At 51.7% G+C, this 18,954-nt stretch overlaps 1 protein-coding gene across 1 annotated transcript; it reads right to left on the bottom strand.

The window, feature by feature from the left end:
* Nucleotides 1-1,065: 1,065 nt before the first annotated feature.
* On the bottom strand, nucleotides 1,066-11,872 carry FCRL1 (Fc receptor like 1). The gene is made up of 9 exons (XM_032397231.1): nucleotides 11,842-11,872; nucleotides 8,273-8,293; nucleotides 5,845-6,114; nucleotides 4,359-4,646; nucleotides 3,920-4,198; nucleotides 3,462-3,578; nucleotides 2,421-2,448; nucleotides 1,363-1,445; nucleotides 1,066-1,145 (listed from the first exon to the last, which is right to left on the bottom strand). The coding sequence occupies exons 1-9, from the start codon at nucleotides 11,870-11,872 to the stop codon at nucleotides 1,066-1,068; spliced, it is 1,197 nt and encodes a 398-aa protein (XP_032253122.1).
* Nucleotides 11,873-18,954: the final 7,082 nt, after the last annotated feature.

Here is an 18,954-nt window from a genome sequence, read left to right as displayed (position 1 = left end):
GACTCCAGGATCATGACCTGAGCCGAAGGCAGTCGTTTAAACAACTGAGCCACCCAGGCGCCCCTTGAATTGTTCAAGGTTTATAAATTACTGAGTTGACACAAACCACTATTAGTTTAGTTTTGTTCAATATTAATTGAGTTTTCCACGGATTGTGTGGTTAACCTCACAACACAAAGTGGTGTGTGTGTGGTTCAACAGTATTTCAGGATAAAGATTTTCAAGGAATAGAATTTTTAGACTAGCCATGTGCTACAGTGTATCTACAAATCATCCATGCGTCTGTTGCTAAAGGAAACGTCTGTGCAAGTCTCCAAAATTCCCTTGCACCGTGAGGCTTTACTATGACCAAATGTTTTTCCCACTGTGTGGGGGATAAGGGGAGAGATGGACCATTGGAACATTTTGCTTTTCCTAAGTTGCCATAGTTTTAAAAGTTTGAGAACCAGTCCCTAGAAGAAAGAAAGAAGAGCAGGGATGAAAGTCCATTAGGGCTTCTAACTCACCTGGTCCGTGGTATGTGTCCTCTGGGGTTCTACTGTGGAATAAAAGGTGTGTGCTGTAAGATTTCACTTATATTTAAAGTCCTTCACTAAAGTCGTGCTAATAAAGGCTTCTTCTCCTCCTACCTACTTTCCGTGTATTGATTTCCATCAATATTTTTAGTCTTGCTTTTCTGCTTATCACAAACACGATTTCCTTACTGTACAGAGGACGATGGGCAGCCTAGAGGTGGACAGGTAAGTAGATCCCTTTGGGCATTTAAACTCTTTGCATTTCTGGACCCACAAGGTATGGATGGGACAACAGCAGCAAGTGGGGCCACTCAAGGAGGGCAGGTGGACACTGCCACCCCAATCTGCCATCTGACCGGGGGCGCTGAGCTAGCACCAGCACTCGGGGCTGCTCCCAGACCCAAGGCCAGTGCTCAGGGAGGTGGGGAAAAGCCCACAGCCAGCTCAAGGCAGAGCAGCAGTGCCGAAGAACACTTCCATATGCCATTTGCGGCCACTGAGTATCCTCTTGGTTCCATGAAAGAAAAAAGTCAGAGATACATTCACTCCCTCATGTCCCACCTGCTGCTTGCCGCTCCTGTTGCATATGGTACACCAAAGAGTAGACCTCTTCCCCGCTTACGACGTTCACTGAAAGAGAAGAAAGGAGGCGTGGTGACACCATCCTTTCTTCCTGCCAATTACCTCACTCCATGCCTACTACTTATCACCACGAAGACAGACATGCCATTTGTCCATGGAGGTGGCTGGGGCACAGCAGGCACAGGGTGGGCTAGCAGACATCAACCCACTGCCCCTTCCCTGGCTCCCTCCGGCTGCTTGGGCCAGGTCATTTGGGGAACCTCACCATTTTCGTATACAGACTGTTCCTGCAGTGGGGCAGCTGAGTTGACGTAGTTGGACACCTGTGCGATGGGGCTGGGAGGGCTCCTGCAGACACAGATAGTGGAATAGCATCCCAGATGCCCCAGACATCACTGTCCAGGGATTTGAGCAAGACATTGAAGGAGAGAATCCTGCTAGCAAGTGTCCTGAGCAGAATACTGACTACTGGGGAGATCCTCAGTGAGCTCCGCTGTGTGGGACAAACTCTGTACATGGGCTGAGCAAGGCACAGCAGAGCAGCTGTGGAGTGCACAGCCCATGAGCGCAGGTCCTTACCTGATGGGCTCAGTGTGGTGTTGCCCACACCTAGAATAGTGCCCCTCCCATTCAGGTGCTCAGTGAATACTGAATGAAGAGTATTGATTCCCCCCGATGGAGAACAGGTTACCAGGCAGAACAAGCAGCTTGAGGAAGGGAGAGAAGAATGTGAACTTGCACATACATGTACCCCTGGAAGACCACTACTCCAATTTGGGAAAATAATCTGATTTTTGTCGGCATAAACAACAACACAGTATAAAAATATGTCGACTAACCATTGATGTCCCCAGATGCAAGTGTTTTAAAAATCTTTTCCTCCTCTAAACTAAAGAACTTCACCAGCAAGTTTTCGGGATGGTTATCACTCTCTAGCCTGAATGACAGAAATGTGCATGTATCTTAACATCTCTGAGATACTTTCAGGATCTCAGAATCCTGTTTTCCTGCCTCATCAGAATGACTCACAGACCCTCAGATATTGATTAATTGATTGAATGAATCAGTTCATTGGTGAATGTGTGAAATGGGTCAGTTTAGTGAGGGAGGTGAATTAGGAAGAATGATGGAAGAAGGATTTGAATTAATCAGTTAATGCATAAATGAAGAGGAATAGCAAATAGACACTGTTATTAGTGGGAGAACTCTGGAGTAGAAGTTGGGATAATAAATATACAACAAGCACATGAGAGAGGACAACTTAAAACTGTGCAGATGGGTTTTTCTGCATTATCAGTGCACACAGACAGAGCAGAGCCTCACCTGCACGGGTCCCTGGCCGGACGTCTTCCTATAAGTCAAGCAGATGAGCAAACACGTCAAAGGGGGAATCTGTTCTTCAGTTTTCTTGTGCGGGGACTGCTCCTCAGGCCTGCCACGGCATGCCAGAGGGCATCCTGGCCATCACTTACTCAGATCCTTCACTTTGCAGGTGAAGAGACTCAGTGCGGAGTAGTTAGTGAGCTTCCCAGACAGTTCATCCCAGAGTGAGGCCCTGAGCCCCAGCCTCTGAACCTGAACACCTATTGTAGTTTTTGCTTTGGGTTTTGACAACACACTATCTACTTTTGTCATGACAAGAACCCTCAGAAGCAGGCACTTTACAGCTAGGGTGAGGTGCCCCAAGATGCAGGACAAGCTTGGAATTTAAATGAGAATCTCGCATTGTCTCCATCTTGCTCAGTGAAGAACAGGAGTCCAAGATTAATTGCACCAATAAATATGTAATTACCAACTGTGAGCCAGGGTGAAGCTAAATAACAGGGCTCGGAGGAAGAATAAACTGAGAGAATTGCAGGCTGTGTGGCTGGGTGAAACCTCTGGGGGAAAAGGACATTTAAGCTGAAAAGCAGGAGAGATCCCGTGGTGAGCAGATGTGAGGATGCATGGACGAGCATTTCAGAAAGTGGGAAGAGCATGTGATGGTGCTCTGGGGGGATGAGAATGGAGGCACTGACTTTAACTTGGGGTGGTCGGCAGAGCTGGAATTCCTAACTGGGTTATTCTTCCAGTAGCTGACTAGTTATTTTAAATAGAGTCAGAGTTTTGGGTGAAAATTAGATCCCAGAAGCACCAGACATCAGCCGAACCTCAACTGATCACACAAGGGGTGGGGACTCGACACAGACACTGCACTCTAGTAAGTATGGGTGCTGCTCCCATGCTGGGGGTCAGGAGCAGATCTGCAGGCTGGGTGGCTGCCAGGACATATCCGTCCCTCACAGCGTTCCCGTCCCCAGGCCCGCCTATTTCTGTAAAAACAAAGGTCACAGTAACAAAATACCAAAATCTATAAATACTAACCTATTCTTTTCTTGAGGCAACAGCAGACCAATAGGGCAATAATGGTGGGACCAAGGGTGCCAAGCAGCCCTTCAAGGATTCCTGAGGCGAGAAGTTCCTTCCTGTCCTCCGTAGGCACTGAGGGGAGAGGTCTGCACGTGAGCCACCCTGCAGGAGGGCTGGCCTTTGGAGAGCAGACGTGTCAGGTGTGGGCCGAGGCCAAGGTCTGCTCTTCCTGGGCGAGGGGGGCGGAGGTTGCGGGACTGACTTATGTGACTTGGAGCTCATCACCCTGATGGCAGGAGAGAGGCACCAGCCTTCATGTCCTCTGTGCCCCTCAGACACACCTCCTAGACAGCCCCACGTTCAGACGCTCCATCGTGGAAGCACAGCACCAGAGATACTGTGGGGTCAGTAAAACTCTCCCAGGATGCTGGAAAGGGACTTTGACCAAGACAATTCAATAGCCTGAGCTGTACCTGTGACGCTGAGTGGCACCGCCTCACTGCGCTGGGGCCCCAGGCCGTTGTCGGCTTCACAGGAGTAGTTTCCAGAACGTTCTGGGGTCAGAGAGAGGTTGAAGGACACTCCTCCTCCAGAGGGGGCCGAGCTGCTCCCCAGGGTGACATCCTCGTGATAAAACCGGTACAGGATCGGGGGAGAGCCGCTCTGGGCCTCACAGCGAAGCTCCACCACGTCCCCCACCACGGCCCGGGTCCCGGGCACCCTGACAGTGAGGACGGGGTGGGACGCTGGGACTGAGGGAGACAGGGAGTCATCAGAGAGTGTACTGTACCGTCACAGACTCGTAATCCCTGCCCACAGAGGCTCAGCCCCATTGAACTTCCCCGGGTTGCCCCAGGGAACACGGAGCCCAGCGAGTGGGGGTGCTGGTGGGACAGAGGTCACGGAACTTACTTCTGACGGTGACGCTCACCAGCTCGCTGATGCTGGGGCCATAGCCGTTGTCGGCCGCGCAGTAGTATTTCTCTGTGTCACTGTCCGTCACCGCCGGGATCTCAAACTTCGCGGCCAACGAGCGCTGGGTCTTTGTTTCCAGGTTCAAACCCAGGGCCCCTTTGTACCAGGAGAAGGTGATGTCTCCTGTGCCCTGGGTGGCCAAACAGACGAGAACCAGCTTCTCTCCCTTCTGCACTTGTCCCCCTGGAGGCTGTGTCTCCAAGCTCACATTCCAGACGGGGACTCCTACACAAACACAAGGTGACACATGGGGCGTGACCATCCTGAAAGCAAAGGCCTTGGGTAAAGTCAATAAATCATGCAGTTTAGTGGCGGCGGGTGGCGGTGTTCTGAGGGCGGTTGCTGCTGACTGGGGTGGGCCTCGGCCAGCCAGGTGGATGTGGCGGGGTGAGAAAGGCCAGCCAGGTGGATGTGGAGGGGTGAGAAAGGCCAGCCAGGTGGATGTGGTGGGTGAGAAAGGCCAGCCAGGTGGATGTGGTGGGTGAGAAAGGCCAGCCAGGTGGATGTGGTGGGTGAGAAAGGCCACACAGTTACCACGGTGGATGCAGCACCCCTCCCTCCCGGGGACAGGGGGGCTCCCAGGACCTTGGGCTCTCAAACCCGCACTCTGCAAGGCACGGCGCTACGGTGGCCCTGCTACAGACGGCAGATCGAGCTGTCGGGGCTTGAACGCTGGTCCCACGTCTTACTATGGGTGCTTGATCCAATCACGTCACTTCTCTGAGACTCAGTTTCCCGTCCGTACAATGCAGGGGGGAAGGTTAGTTATCTCCTACGGTTGGGACGGGCCCGTGACATAGTGCATGTGGGCCTAGAGCGGGGCCTGCTGCCCAGCGGCTCTTTGTTCTGGCCCGGCCTCACCAGTGCAGAGTTTTGAGCAAGGGTGCGAGAGCCAACCTTCTGGGGGTGTTCCACATCCTCTTCCTGGCACCACGGACGCATCGTTGTCTGAGAACGGGGGAGGACGTTAGCGTGCCTACCCGCACGGGCAGTGACATGGTTCAGAGTCACGAAACGCCCCCTTCTCTTCCTCTCTCTCAAAACCAAGCCCCAGCTGCCCCTCCCATAGCCTTGTGCCCAAAGCCTGCCCTTACCGTGCGGATCTGATCTCTCCCTTCTCTGGAGCTCCCGTGACTCCCCACCACCGCCACGTGTCCCCCCGTGCTGCGGAGGGTGCCGTCAGGGGCCGTGATTATGCAGCGACTCGCCCCCGCTCTCCAGCCCAGGGAGGACGCCGTGAGGGGTTCCTAAGTACTCTTCCGTGCACTTGAGCGCAATTAGCAAGAGTAAGGGCAGATCCCTTAAGGACTCTGAGAAGGAGAGAAGCTCAGGCACATCTCCACCAGCTCCTTCCCCCCCAAGGGAAGAGCAGCCTCGTGCCCCTGGCCCAATGTCGGTCCCCGGCGCAGGGCCCCGCACTCACCTTGCACCTGTATCTGAATCCTGGGGCTCCGAGCGACTCTGAGCTCTGAGGTCTTCGCTTCGCACCAGTAGGACCCCGAGTCTTCTCTCCACACAGTGGGGAGCTGGAGCTCCGGGGAGCTGCTCCAGCCCTGCCACAGGGCCTGGCTGTCTCTGAAGAAACAGAACTGGGGCTGGGCGTCCGGCTTCCAAGAAGCGGCCTGCACCTCACAGGTCAGGGTCATTGAGCTCCCCTCCTTGGGTCGAGAGGGCCTGGCTGTCAGAAGCAGCACTAGAGAGAAGGACGAAAGACACGTTCCAGGGCAACGGGTTTCAGAGTTCCCACGAGAGGCACGTTGTGTTCTCAGCATTTGGCACAAGGCCAGTTGGGTGCAGAGACCACCCCCACCCCAGCGGCCTGCCCCTATGCGGCGTCTCCTCCACCCACAGGGCAGCCTCTGCCTTCAGCTTGGTTCCCACTCTTTGACATTTCCATCCATGAACTAAAAACACCTTTTCTGGAGACAAGACAGGGTACCGACGACTGTTATCGGAGACGGTGAAGCCCGAAGTTTCAGGAACAGCGAGTGTGTTTCATTCATTCTTGTCGTGAACCATGTTGGTTATCTTCTTCGGCTCCCTCCCCCGGGCATTCCAGAGCCACACTCCGTCTTTCAAGGACAGACTGTGACCCCGGACGATCTGCCAGTCGGGGAAAGATTAGAGGAATTCAATGCGTTTTTTTACTGAGTCTCTCCTGCCCCTGTTACTGCTGCTCTGAATGGAAGGACCCGGCGTGTGCTTGCCTGAAAATCCTGCATGCACACATCCAGCTCCCTTGCTCTGGGACTTTGTGCAAACCTCGTGCAAACCATGGGCATAAGGGGCAGTTTCAGCCCATACCCTGAGCCTCAGGGATGTCTCCTTTTCCAGCCATAGGGGCTCTTCTCCGGATGGACTACAGGTGGGCAAAGCTGCCTCCCCACATCTCCATCGGCCCAGCTGCAGCGCCCGGGGAAACATCAAACCCCGGAGGACACTGGCTCTTGAGGCATTTGTTTATCCAACCTCAGAGCCTGGGCTCTTCGAGAAAGTTTAGGAATTTTCCTAAGAAAAGCCTGTCTCCCCTCACCAGATAAAATGCCAAGTGTTCTCAATCCCTGAGAGGGGGTTGTTCCTCCAACACCTGTCGTCCTCAAGCCTTGCGACTGGAATGCTTTATCCTGGGACTTCCAAAAACTTAATTTCAATGTTGGTACCAGAATATTCGCTCTGGGGCCTGGAATTCCTGGCACTAGGGGTTATCTTCTCTCCTTGGAAATCTGCAGTCCCCAGAGGACTGAGGACAGAGAAAGGAAAAAAAAAGACATCTAGGCACCTGTACCCCACTCTTCTGAATGGGGCAGGTGGTGTGGAATGGGACACTGGACGGGACAGTCGGCAAGGGCTGGAGCTCAGTCTTGCAGCTCAGAGCTTGTTTCAGATAATTCTCAGGTATTCCCAGGCAAACCTGGCAAACTCCTGGCAAAGCTTCGCTTCTTCTGGATGTGGATTTGGATTTCTACTTAGGCTCAGATTGGGCACTCATGAGGTAAAAGCAGGATCAGGCACAGAGCGTGTTGGCATTAACCCATGGCCTGGGTTCAACTTGGACGAACCTTGGGAGAGCATCCCAGAAGCCTGGGCTGGCTCTGAGTATCTCTGGCCGTTGGCCCTGCAGAGCTGTGCTCCCCAGCTCTAGGTGGGGCCTGTGTTCTTCAGGGGGGCAGGAAGCCTCTTCGAGCCCTGTGGTTAGTATTTTATGCATAAGAGAGCAGTTTTGACATATCCTGGATTGAAACCCACTTCAGTGGATGATTCCTTCGGGGGGAAAACTTCCTCCTCTGTTCGTCTGGTAATTTGAATCAGGATCAGAGCGATGGCGGGTTTGCGCCAACCAGAGTCTGAGAGAGAAGTCGCACGGGGGAAGAGCTGTGGCTACAGAGCAGGGCTGGAAATGGGAAGGGGGCAGAGTGCACTTCGCTTTCCCGTGGCCCAGGGACCGACTGTCACGTTCCCCATGGATGTGCGATGGTGGCGTTTCCTCCATCGCTCCTGGGGGAGCACCCCATGGGGAAGACACAGGGGCCTTGCAGCCCCCGAGGCTGGGGGGAGGGGGCGGCAGTTCTTCTAACATCCGTCTTCCACACTCGGTGACTTCCTGGGAAACAGCATCTCCCTTCCTGAGCTGGGACTTCCCACAGAAGGGACGGTGGTTTTGAGAAGGTGGGGCCAAGACCTGCTCCCCTAGCTGAACACAAGCAGCCTGGTCCCCAGGGAGCCTCTGTCATGGTAGACCTCGGCGGCTGCCACTGGATGGCAGACAGCATCCACCGGCCTCCTGCACGGACGGCCCAGTGACACGATGCCCGTGGACCGTGAAGAGGAAAGGAAGTGCTACTCACCTTCACTGGCTGGTTCACAGGGTGGAGCTAGGAGAGAATTCGGGAGAGGTCAGTACAGGTGCGGATCCCAAACAGGCAGCCCCTGCAGCCCGGCTGACCATCCCCAGCGCTGCTCTCCGCATGCCCTCCCGCAACCCTCCCCCTCCTCCCTCCTCCCCCTCTTCCTCCTCCTCCACCTCCTCCCCCTTCCCTCTCTCCTTCTTCGCCCCTGCCCACTGTTCTCCTCCCTTCCTCTTTCTCCACCTCTGTTCTTTCTCCCACGTTCCCCAACACCACACAGTTCCTTTTGTGATCAGGAAATCCTTCCCAATCACGGCTCCCATCTGTGGTTAAGAGGTGGTGCCTTCATTCCGTGGCTCCTTCAAGCCCCGGGCTCTCATCCCTCCTCAAATGTCCAGATGACCCCACCCCGGCCTGGCCAAACTCAGTGACAACAGCCAGGCTCCTGCTCTTGATGCCCTTTATTCACCAACGTCCCGGCAGAGGAAGTCCACAGAGGGAATCTGGATTTCTCCAAAGATTCTCCCATAGCCCAAGGGTTTGACTGTGGTACGGTGGCATAATGATCAGGAACAGCACATCCTGGGGAGACGCAGGCTCTGCCGCCCGAGGGCACGGACCTGAGGCTGCTTCTTCCCCTTACAAGCTGTGCTACCCCGGGGAAAATGCTTCACCTCTCTGTGCTCTCCTTTCCTTTTCTGTGAAATGCAGGTAATCACAGGCCTCCCTCCCAGAGTTTCTGCGGGGATTAAATAAGTTCGCATCCATAAAATGCTTAGAATAGTGCTGGAATTTATTTAACAATCAGTAAATATTACTCATTATTAGTACCTATTTGAGCCCATGGTTAGTCTGAGATGTGTAGCCTGCTGTTTGAGCTTAAAAGCTGATGTGAATAACTTGTTCCTCAGGTAGGAGAATGGAATCAATGGGGCTAGCGTGAAAATCACATTTCTTATCCATCCGTACTACAAATAATTCTGAGCCCTTACGGCATGCCAGGCATTGCCCCTGGGACCGGGGCTGCAGGAGCCGATGTGAACAACAGTTTTTGCTGTCGAGGGATTTAGAGGGAGAGAGCAAATTAAAAAATCAATATATAGCCTGATTTCAGAGAGTGATCAGTGCTACAGGAGAGATGTAGCCGAGAAATAAGTCCGAGTATCTTAGGACAGTCATGACTCTCTGGATAGATGTCAACTGAGTAGAAAACAGAATGAAAGTAGAGGGCTGCCTTCTAAGTGTTTGGGGACGAGCACCCCCAGCAGAGAACTAGCCAGTGTGAAGGACGTGAGAAGGAATGAGCTTGTGGTGGGGTGGGGAGGAGAAGGTGGTGCCCCGGAGCTGATAGAGGGGCAGCGGTGGGCACTGGTGTGGTGGAGGTGGTCGGGCATCCTGGACTTGGGACCAGGTCTGGATTTCATTCCAGGTTTGATTGGGAGTTGTGGACAGTTCCGACTCCACTTAGGTTTGTAAAATCACTCTTATCCTGGGAGAGGGGCAGACCACCGTCATGCAGAAGCAGGGAGGACACTAGCGGCAATTTAGTCTGGAAGGCAGAGGACACCAGCTCGGGCTAGCCAGGGCTGCCCATGAAGGGCCAGATTCCAGTATAAATTTGAAAGTAGAATCAGTAAGAGTTCCTTATGGATTGGAGGTCAAGTGTAGAGGAGAGAGAGGAATGAGTGTAAGTCCTAGATTCTTGGTCGCAGCCACTGGAAGAATGGAGGTGACATTCATGAGCATGGCGCGGCCACCCGGAAAAGCAGGTTAAGTTGGGGGAATGCACAGGAGATCAGGACATGTGTTTGGCCGTGTGGAGTGCAAGGTGTCTACGGGACAGCTGAGTGGCTGTTGAAGGCATGGAAGTTGCTCAGAGGACAAATCAGAGCTGGCAAAATAAGCTTGAGTTTAAGGTCAAAGTGGCACATGAAGTGTCTGAACTGGGCTGGGAAGTGAGCACGGGTGGAGCGTGAGGTCTGGGCACCAGCCTTGGGAAAGTCGGTCAGGAAGCAACAGGTGTTGAGTTAGAAAACCAGCAGCATGTGGTGTTCCAGAAGCTGAGGGAAGAAGTGCTTCCAGAAGACGGAGCGAAGGACCACCCATGAGAGGCCGAGTTAAAGGAAACTGAAAACAGCCTGGACCGGGGTGACATGGAAGGGGTTGGTGGTCCCAGCAGGAGCAGTGGTGGGGACGGAAGGTGGACAGCCGTGGCCGAGGGTAAGGAGGACCTGTGAGCACCGAGAACTGGCCAGTGGTCGCTGGGGCTTAGGAACCCAAAGGGATGGAGGCCAAGAGGGAGTGTTTGAGGAAATGGAAATGCTCTGCATCTTGAAGGTGCTCACATGATTACAAATCCTTCTGGAAAATCAGAGCTGGTGTATCATAAAAGCGAATGTTACTGTGATGTAAGTTAAAAATGAGTTTAAAACAGGAAGGATGGGGGAGATGAAGCAAGCCCAGCAGCTCCCTGGAAATTGTGTGAAAGGGAGCTGGACACTGTCAAGGCACATTTCCATCGCTTTAGGCAAAAGGACACGGTGGCGTGTTTGTATGTTTACAGGACTAACCCAGAATGAAGAAACATGGTGATGGCACAGGGAAGGTTCTGAGAAAGCGGGAGCATCGGGGAACCCAGTGCACACGGGGGGAGTCCTGTCCTGCATGGGAGGAAGGACGGTGTCACCCTGACCGAGGACACACGGTGGGGGCGGGTGGGTTCACAGACATGGCTGCAAAAAGGTGAGGACATGCTCTTCTGATGGCTTTCATTTCCTCAGTGACATGCAGCAAGATTGTAAACTGAGAGTAAGAAGGAGGAGTTTGAGGAGACAGAGAAGGCGGGAGATAATGGTCCGAGTGTGAGGCACCGAGTAGGAAGGTGTAGGAGCGTCACCGGCCCTGCCAGGGCCACCAGAGATGTGTGCCCTACATTTAAAGGATGTGAGTCAACGGGACCGTGCCTTTCGTGTGAAGTCACATGCAGCTGCTTAGGCACCGATGTGAAGCATGCAGAGAAGCGTGTTGATCGGGAGGGTGTAGCCAGGGGAGGGTTGTGTGAGCCCCAGCATCTGAGCTGAGAGGCAGGGGTGCGGAGGACAGTGACGGACAATGAAAAGTCACCCAGGGGGGTTGAGAAGGGAAGTTACAAATGCCATGTGGCCACTGGGTGGGATTGGAGTGGGGTGCCGAAAACAGGGATTTTGAAAGCTAGCTGTTGTTGGTGATGATCCCTTCTAGGGTTTGATGTTAGGGATGAGGGGCCAAGGACAGAAGACAAAGGAAAGCATGCTGACGGTGAGGACAAGGAACGAAGAGCCCCCGTCGTTGTGTGAGTCATCCCTGTGGCTATCCACAACAGTGAGAACAGAGACAGAATTCATATCGGAAGGAAGGACAGACACCAAACACTTCCTCCGAGATAAAAGGTGAAATGATAGTTTTCTTCAAACACCTGGCTTTCCAGTCTTTACCACCTGCTGCCTGGCTCTGAGCCTCGGGGTGGAGGCCGAGCTCTCGGCCTCGGTGGGCGCAGGCGGAGGCCTCGGGAGATCCGGCCTGGACGTCCTACTCACCGCACATCAGCAGCACGAGCCCCAGCAGCATGAGGACCGGGTCGGGGACTGTCACTGGAGACACTTTCTCCTGGAAGGAGGAATCCAGCTCCGCGTAGAGAGGCAGCGGCTTGGCCGAGGGTTGACGAAGTCGGGGTAGGAAGTCGCGCTGCAGCACGTTTACAGAAATAGAAGAGCGAGAGCCCTCCCAAGGCCCACCTCTATTTCCTCTCCGCTGGGGCCGAGACAACAAAGGGCGCTCCTTCTTGTAGCTTTGTTCCATGTCCACAGCTCGAAGAGAGTGCACTCTAGCACGTCAGGGCCTCCCTCAAGAGCTCAGCGGTGTCTCCAAGGACCGTTCCCAAAGGCGATTTCTGACTTTGATGAGCGCTCCTCAGACTGCGGTCCTGCTGAAGGCCGCGGGCTCTTTCCCCATCGGGAAGGATGTCCCCCCACAGCACATGTTCCCGCTTCGCCGGAGCTGCAGGCGGTCACTCGGCATGAGCAGCCAGGCCGGGCCCGATGGGCTCTCACCGGGGTTATGTGCAGGGCCTGAGGGATGACGATGGGTACGGGGTCAAGCCGTTTGTAAGGTCCTGGCTCCCACCCATGTTTAAACTTTGACGGGGTAGCAGTCAGTGAAGCAGAAACAGATGAAAAACAGAATCACAGGAAATTACGGCCTGGGGGGATGTTTGTAAGTGAAATACAGGAAATATGCAAATGCAAATTAGCTTCTGGGCCTTCGGGACCGTTTGCCATGATCACCAGTCATGTGTGATGGCGGTCCCCCCCTCCCCTAGACCAGGAGTGTGTCATCTACCCCATCCCTCCCTGCAGCTCGCTGAGGCTCCCGGTCCCCGCCCCCGGAGCCTGCGGTAATTCAGACCATGCTTGGAAAGGATAAACCATTGTAATTTCCAACATTTCTTGAGTCTTTGAGGATCTAGGATTAAGAACCTGATAGCGTGTGGAAGCAAAGCTATTAGGGGACATGGCAAGATGCCATTCAGTAATGACGCCCAAGTGCAGTGTGGAGTCCCAAGAGAAGCATGGGGTCCGCATGGCCAGTGCTGAGCCAGCTGGAGGAGGAGGGAGAAGTGCTGGAAACCGACCGGGGGCCCCGGGGAACTCCCAAAGACGAGACAGTGCGCCCCGGTTTTTTTTTTTTTTTTTTGAAGATTTTATTTATTTATTTGAGAGAGAGAGAGCACATGAGAGGGGGAAGGGTCAGAGGGAGAAGCAGACTCCCTGCCGAGCAGGGAGCCTGATGCGGGACTCGATCCAGGGACTCCAGGATCATGACCTGAGCCGAAGGCAGTCGCTTAACCAACTGAGCCACCCAGGCGCCCAGTGCGCCCCGTTTTGTTAGGTGGCTCAGGAAAGCCTGCCTGGGCGTGGGTTTGCGTCGTTCGCAGTTTCAGGATTCTCATTGACTGAGGAGCGCGGAGCCCTCTCGATCCAGCATGTTCGGCTGTCTGTGCGTACCCTCTGCGTTCACCTCTCTGTGCTCGTGAGCTCGCCTTCACAATATCTCTCCCTCCTCCTGCTCCGGTTTAAAGGCTGCACATTGTTCGTTAAGCTCTCTCACGCTTTTATTCTTATACATACGTGATACACGCACACACTAAGAAAGGTAGCGTGCTTATAAATTGTGAGTACATCGGAGTATCTCATGGGCCAAAGCCGGTGACTCAGGCACATCCACTCCTCCCAAAAGATACTTGAGTGAGTGGCTTGGTCATGAGAAAGCCTGGCTCTGCGACATGCTTTGGCCGCGGGGTAAGCGCACAAGGCGTTGCTATGCGCCATCAGACACCGCACTTGCATGGGTTTGCTCGGCTGCTCGTTCGATCTACTCTCCAAACTGAGAAGACAGAGAGAACTTAACCCCGCCCACAGCCTGAAGCCCAGCCCAGCCGCGCCCAGTCCAACCTCAACTGACCTGCAGCCCTCCGTCAGCCTGGGCAAGAAATAAGCGTTTGCTGTGAGCCTCGAGACACTGGTGTAGTAACAACCACAGGAAAAGCAAGCACGTTTCCGCAGCAGATTTGTGGCTGGGCAACAGCATGCATCACCACCTTGATTTCATCTTCCAGTTAACATTACCCATGTATTTATAGGGCCTCTGCCATGGACTGTTAGGGGTGCACATCCAATACTCCTCGTGTTTCCATAAACGGGAGAGATTTTCCTCTCCATGCCTCAGGAAGAAAATTATCAAGGAGACGTGACTTATTTGACTGATAAATTTAGGAGAGGCAACTGAGCGGGTGTGGCTTGGTGCCACCTGGGTTTCCTCCTTGGGAAGCCAGGCCTCACCACGCTGTCATCGGTCACCATCCACACACCAGGGTCCATCCTGCTGCAGAGGCCCAGGGCTGTCCACGCTGCCCTGGCCGGGATGGTAAACCTGCCTCGTGTAGTGGTGAGTTGTGAGAACCCACTGAGGCCACACAGCTAAGCCACTTCCTCCAAAGTAATTTTTACTGGTGAGAAATCTAAAGTTTGCCTCCCTCTGCATGACTCCCGTTACACTCCATTCATCCTGCATTTGGGTGAGTAAGAAAGGGGTGTTACTTGTCCCCAGAAAATGGAAGGATCTGCCATGCACTGTACTGCGGTCTGAGTCTATGGAGGTGAGAAATGCACGTTCCTTAAGTGCTGAGAATTCACAGTGCAGTAGGCAAGAAAGATTTATGAGCAAACCCAACACAGGGAAGTGTGAAAATCGCGATGACTGAGCCAGTCCTGGTAGAGCGATAAGAGCAGGAGCCTAAGTGAGCGGATGTTGGGAAAGGGGAGGCTCTGCAGAGGGTGTGATGTCTGAGCTGCTTTCCAAGGATGCCCGGGACCTCCACCAGCTGTCCAGGTGGGGAAGAACACTCCATGCAGAGCGAAGAGCGCATGCACGCTTAAAGTCATGAAACAGCGAGGCACTCGCTGAGGTAGTTGAAGTTTAACTGTTGGAACAAAATTTAAAGAAGTACAGACAGCATGAGCCTGACGAGACAGAGGGAGGAGGAGAAACCATGGGAGGTTTTGTGCACTATACTAAGAATGTGGGAATTCTTCAGAGGGGCCAGCTGGGGTCCATTGGGCTGGAGAGGGCACCTCTCGTCGGAGGTCATTGCCGTGAGGTTCCAAGGACATACTGTTTGATCATATGATTGTTCACCGAAGCCAGAATTTTGGAATTTTATGTAAAACCTACTAACCTTTAAATACTTGAGAATAATTTTTAATTTTTAAAAATTGTTTTAAAACAAAGCATTTCTGTACAGCACCATAGCTTTGTGACCTCTGCCCTGGGTGACGTGCGTGGTGGTAAGGGAAGACCCAACTAAATACACAGAAGATGAAAAGTCAGGGGACACACTGAGTTTGAACATTTTGAGGTAGAAAGTTTACTCATTTTACAAATTAGGAATCTGCAAGTCAAAGATGTTGGGTAATTTTCAAAGCCTTACCAGTGATAAGAAGTAAGGTTGATGTGACCCCCTGACTTCATCTTAGCCTTGGTTGCATCTGCTGTCCGAGGTAACAGTCCCTGACCACACGTGGTTTCTGAGCACTTGAACCCTAGCTAGTCCAAATAGAGATGCACTGTGAGTACAATTTACATGCTGGGTTTTGAGAACTTGAGAAAAAAACCAAAAGAACGTGAAGTGCCTCATTAATAATTTTATATAGATTACATGCTAAATGATAATAATTCATATATAACAAGTTTAAAAATATTAAAATTAAATTATTAATTCCAGCTGGTTTTTTTTCTTTTTACTTTTTTCCAACATGGCTACTAGCAAATTCTACATTCTACCTGTGGCTCATATTATGTATCTACTGGACAGAGCACCTCAACCATGACGCTCAGCGAGAAGAAGCGTTCTCACTCTGCCCACAGCCAGAATGCAGGCAACACTGGACCTTGGCCATTGCTTGTGTCAAGCCCCCAAAAGATGTGATGCCCCCATGTCAGAGTAGAAGAAAAGAAACATTAAGAGGGAAAGCCTGAGTTCAGGGAAGAGTAGAAATGGCAGCATCTCCAAGGAGCATGCTGGGTCTGGGCTCCTGCATCAGGAGCAACTCTCAGAGCATTGCCATGAATTCAAATCAAATTGTGGGCCCATCCTATAGAATACTCATGGTCCAGGTCATCTTCGCTCAGAACAGGTTACTGGCTGGTCCTGCTGAAAAAGTAGTGGGGGAAACACCTAGGGGAGGGAGATGGAATCAGACTCACCTCATCCTCCTGCTGGGTCCTTGGGTATTTGCTCTTCCGTGGAAGAAAGTGTTGTGCTGTGGGCAATAACATCCCACTTTCCATACATCTCCATCTTGTCAAATACAGTTCTCAAGTATTAAGCATCCGTCAAAGCTAAAATGAACACAGGATTTCATCATCCAAACCAGGACACTTTTGGGAGTGAAGGTGTCCACTAAAAATGATTAACAGAGATTAACTGGCCCTCAGCAGACATCGACCATCCTGTCCTGACTTTTTATGACTTCACCAGAAGGTCTTCCTCTACACTCATGCTTTCAGGCTTTCCCTCTCTCTCCTTAGATAACCAAGGATCACCTCCAGTGTTTTCCTTCCTGCTTTTCTGACGTGATGGGGTCCCCTCCTGTGTCTCTGGGATAACCACTGGGGATAAGTCCTGTCACTACTACAGACGAGATGTATTAGGTCACAATTCTTCTGGAGTTTCTCACAGAGACAGAGTCCAACAGAAGGGTCACTCAGAGACAGATGTTTGCCTCTCTCCTCCCAGTGTTAGCAAGACCAAGCCTCCTTCCAGGCTGTCACTGTGCATCGTCCACACGGAGCGTCCACCAACCCAGCAGGGACGTTAGTGTCGCTTGGGTCGGCCGAGTAGATTGACTTCAGACATCCCTGGAAAGAGGCCGAGAGAGCAGCCTGGACAGGACGTGGCTGGAGGGGCATCAGCTTCTGACGATTTAAGAGAGCCACGACCTCGAGCTGGACTGAGGACTAGCACTCTGGGATGGACAGCCGCCCGCACCTGTCGTATTGGTACCTCCTACAGGTCCTGGCCCTCACCTTTTCAGATCCATAACCTGATGCTGTAAGTGCAGTGAGAATTGATTCATTACTAATAAACGGGCTTATCACACATGATGAGTAAATTGTCACTTTCTTAATTTTAAACAAGAAAATTGGTTAGGGTTATTTTGGTTTGCAGTACAAAAACCAATGAGATAATTCAATCAAAATTTTAAGTATATAATATATATAGCAAACCACAAGAGACTTCTAATGACAGAGAACAAACTGAGGGTTGACGGAGGGAGGTGGGTGGGGGATGGGCTAGATGGGGGAGGGGTATAAAAGACGGCACTTTTGTGATGAGCACTGGGTGTTGTATGTAAGTGATGAAACACTCAATTCTACTTCTGAAACCAATATTGCACTGTATGTTAACTAACTAGAATTTAAATAAAAATTTGGAAGAAAAAATTTACATATATATATTTGTATATGTATATATGTATCTATACATAAAATGTATATTATAAGTATACAGTAGTTTGTCACAGAACCTAAAATTAGGAATGCAGCTGGACTCCAGAAAAAGACAAGAACCAGAACCAGAATATGCTGTCTGGATTCTCTCTGTCTCTCATCTGTGTTCCTCTCTGTTTTGTACCTTCTAGCTTATCTATGTGGAAGGGCTTCTTCTCATTCTCTGATGCACCTGGTATGTGGAAAACGGCCACCCATAGCTCCTGTGCTACAAGTCCAGCTACTCTCAATCACAGTTCCCGTCTCCTGGGAAGGGCTGATCCATCCAGCTTGGGACAGACGCCCATTCGTGGTACCAATTAACTGTGGCCAGGAAGACAGGACTGTGTTGTTTAAAGATGCTCCTTAGTTTTTACCCAAAGGAGTTGAAAACATAGCCACACAAAAGTCTGCACATGGATGTTTATAGCAGCTTCATTCATGGTTTTCAAAACTTGGAAGCCACCAAGATGTCCTTCTGTAGGTTAATGGATAAATAAACGGTGGTCCATCCAGAAAATGGAATATCGCTCGGTGCTAAAAAGAAATGAGCCATCAAGCCATGAAAAAACATAGAGGAAACTGAAATGCATATCTCTAAGTGAAAGAAGCTAGTCTGAGAAAGTTACGTACGGTGTGATTCGAATTCTATGACATTCTGGAAAAGGCAAAACTATGGGAGACAGTAAAAGGATCAGTGGTTGCCAGGGGTTAGGGGGGAGGGAGGGATGAATGGGCAAGCACAGAGGACTTTAGAGGAGTTTTAGGGAGATAAACTTACTCTATGTGACATTATAATGGTGGATACATGTTCATAAATTTGCCCAAACCCATAGAACACCACCAAGAGTGAACCCCATGTAAACTATGGAATTTGGGTAATGACGTGTCAAAGCAGTTTGATTGTAACAAATGCACCCCCTAGTGAGGAATGTTGGCAAGTCGGGGAGGGGGGGTCTGTGCACGTGTGGAGGCAGCAGGTGTATGGGAACTCTCTGTATCTTCCCCTCTATTTTGCTGGGAACCTAAAACTGCTCTTAAAAAAAAAAAATAATGTCTGAAAATACACAAACTCACAATGTCTGCAATGGACATGTTGCATACAGTTTAAAAACAAAAAGGCTCAGGAGACCGTCAAAAATAAACTATGATTACTTCATACTAAAAACACAATTATGAGTGGGCCAGGGGGCACATCCCCTGATAAGCACCAAATACTAGATATTCAGAGGCTTCCAAGGAAGCGGAGCGTGCATCCGGGCCTTTGTTGGCGGGCTCCGAAGAAATGTAATTGATTTTGTAAAAACTGTTTATGTCTGTGTTAGTTGGAATAAGCTAAGTGCTTTTAATAAGCTATCCAAACATCTCCCTGGCTCGACCCAGGACTTACTTGTTTCACGGTCAGCAGAGACTGGGTGAGGAGCCCGCCACCCGGTCATTCGGATGGCTCTGGACACCCCTGTGTCGCTGGGGTCTTCCCTGACAAGCCAGCAGACGGGGAGAGAGAGCATGGGCGAGGCAAGCTCTGTCGACGGCCCTGATGGGTGTCACGTTTGTTCTGAGAACTGGCCACATGGCCCCATCTACATAGGAGAGGCGCCTGG

This window comes from Phoca vitulina, unplaced genomic scaffold, assembly GCF_004348235.1.
Source record: "Phoca vitulina isolate PV1807 unplaced genomic scaffold, GSC_HSeal_1.0 scaffold97, whole genome shotgun sequence".
NCBI lineage: Eukaryota > Metazoa > Chordata > Mammalia > Carnivora > Phocidae > Phoca > Phoca vitulina.
Note: the sequence above shows the minus strand (reverse complement) of the source record. Positions and strands in the feature narration are given on the sequence as shown.

What these genes read in the sequence shown, in the direction of transcription:
- FCRL1 (XM_032397231.1), bottom strand. Translation starts at nt 11,872, where the DNA reads ATGCTGCTGGGGCTCGTGCTGCTGATGTGCG. An exon ending in GGTGCCACTCAGCGTCACAG is followed by an intron (nt 3,579 to 3,919) that starts GTACAGCTCAGG and finishes CTCTCCCCTCAG; the next exon opens with TGCCTACGGAGGACAGGAAG. An exon ending in ACAGTCTGTATACGAAAATG is followed by an intron (nt 1,146 to 1,362) that starts GTGAGGTTCCCC and finishes CTTCTCTTTCAG; the next exon opens with TGAACGTCGTAAGCGGGGAA.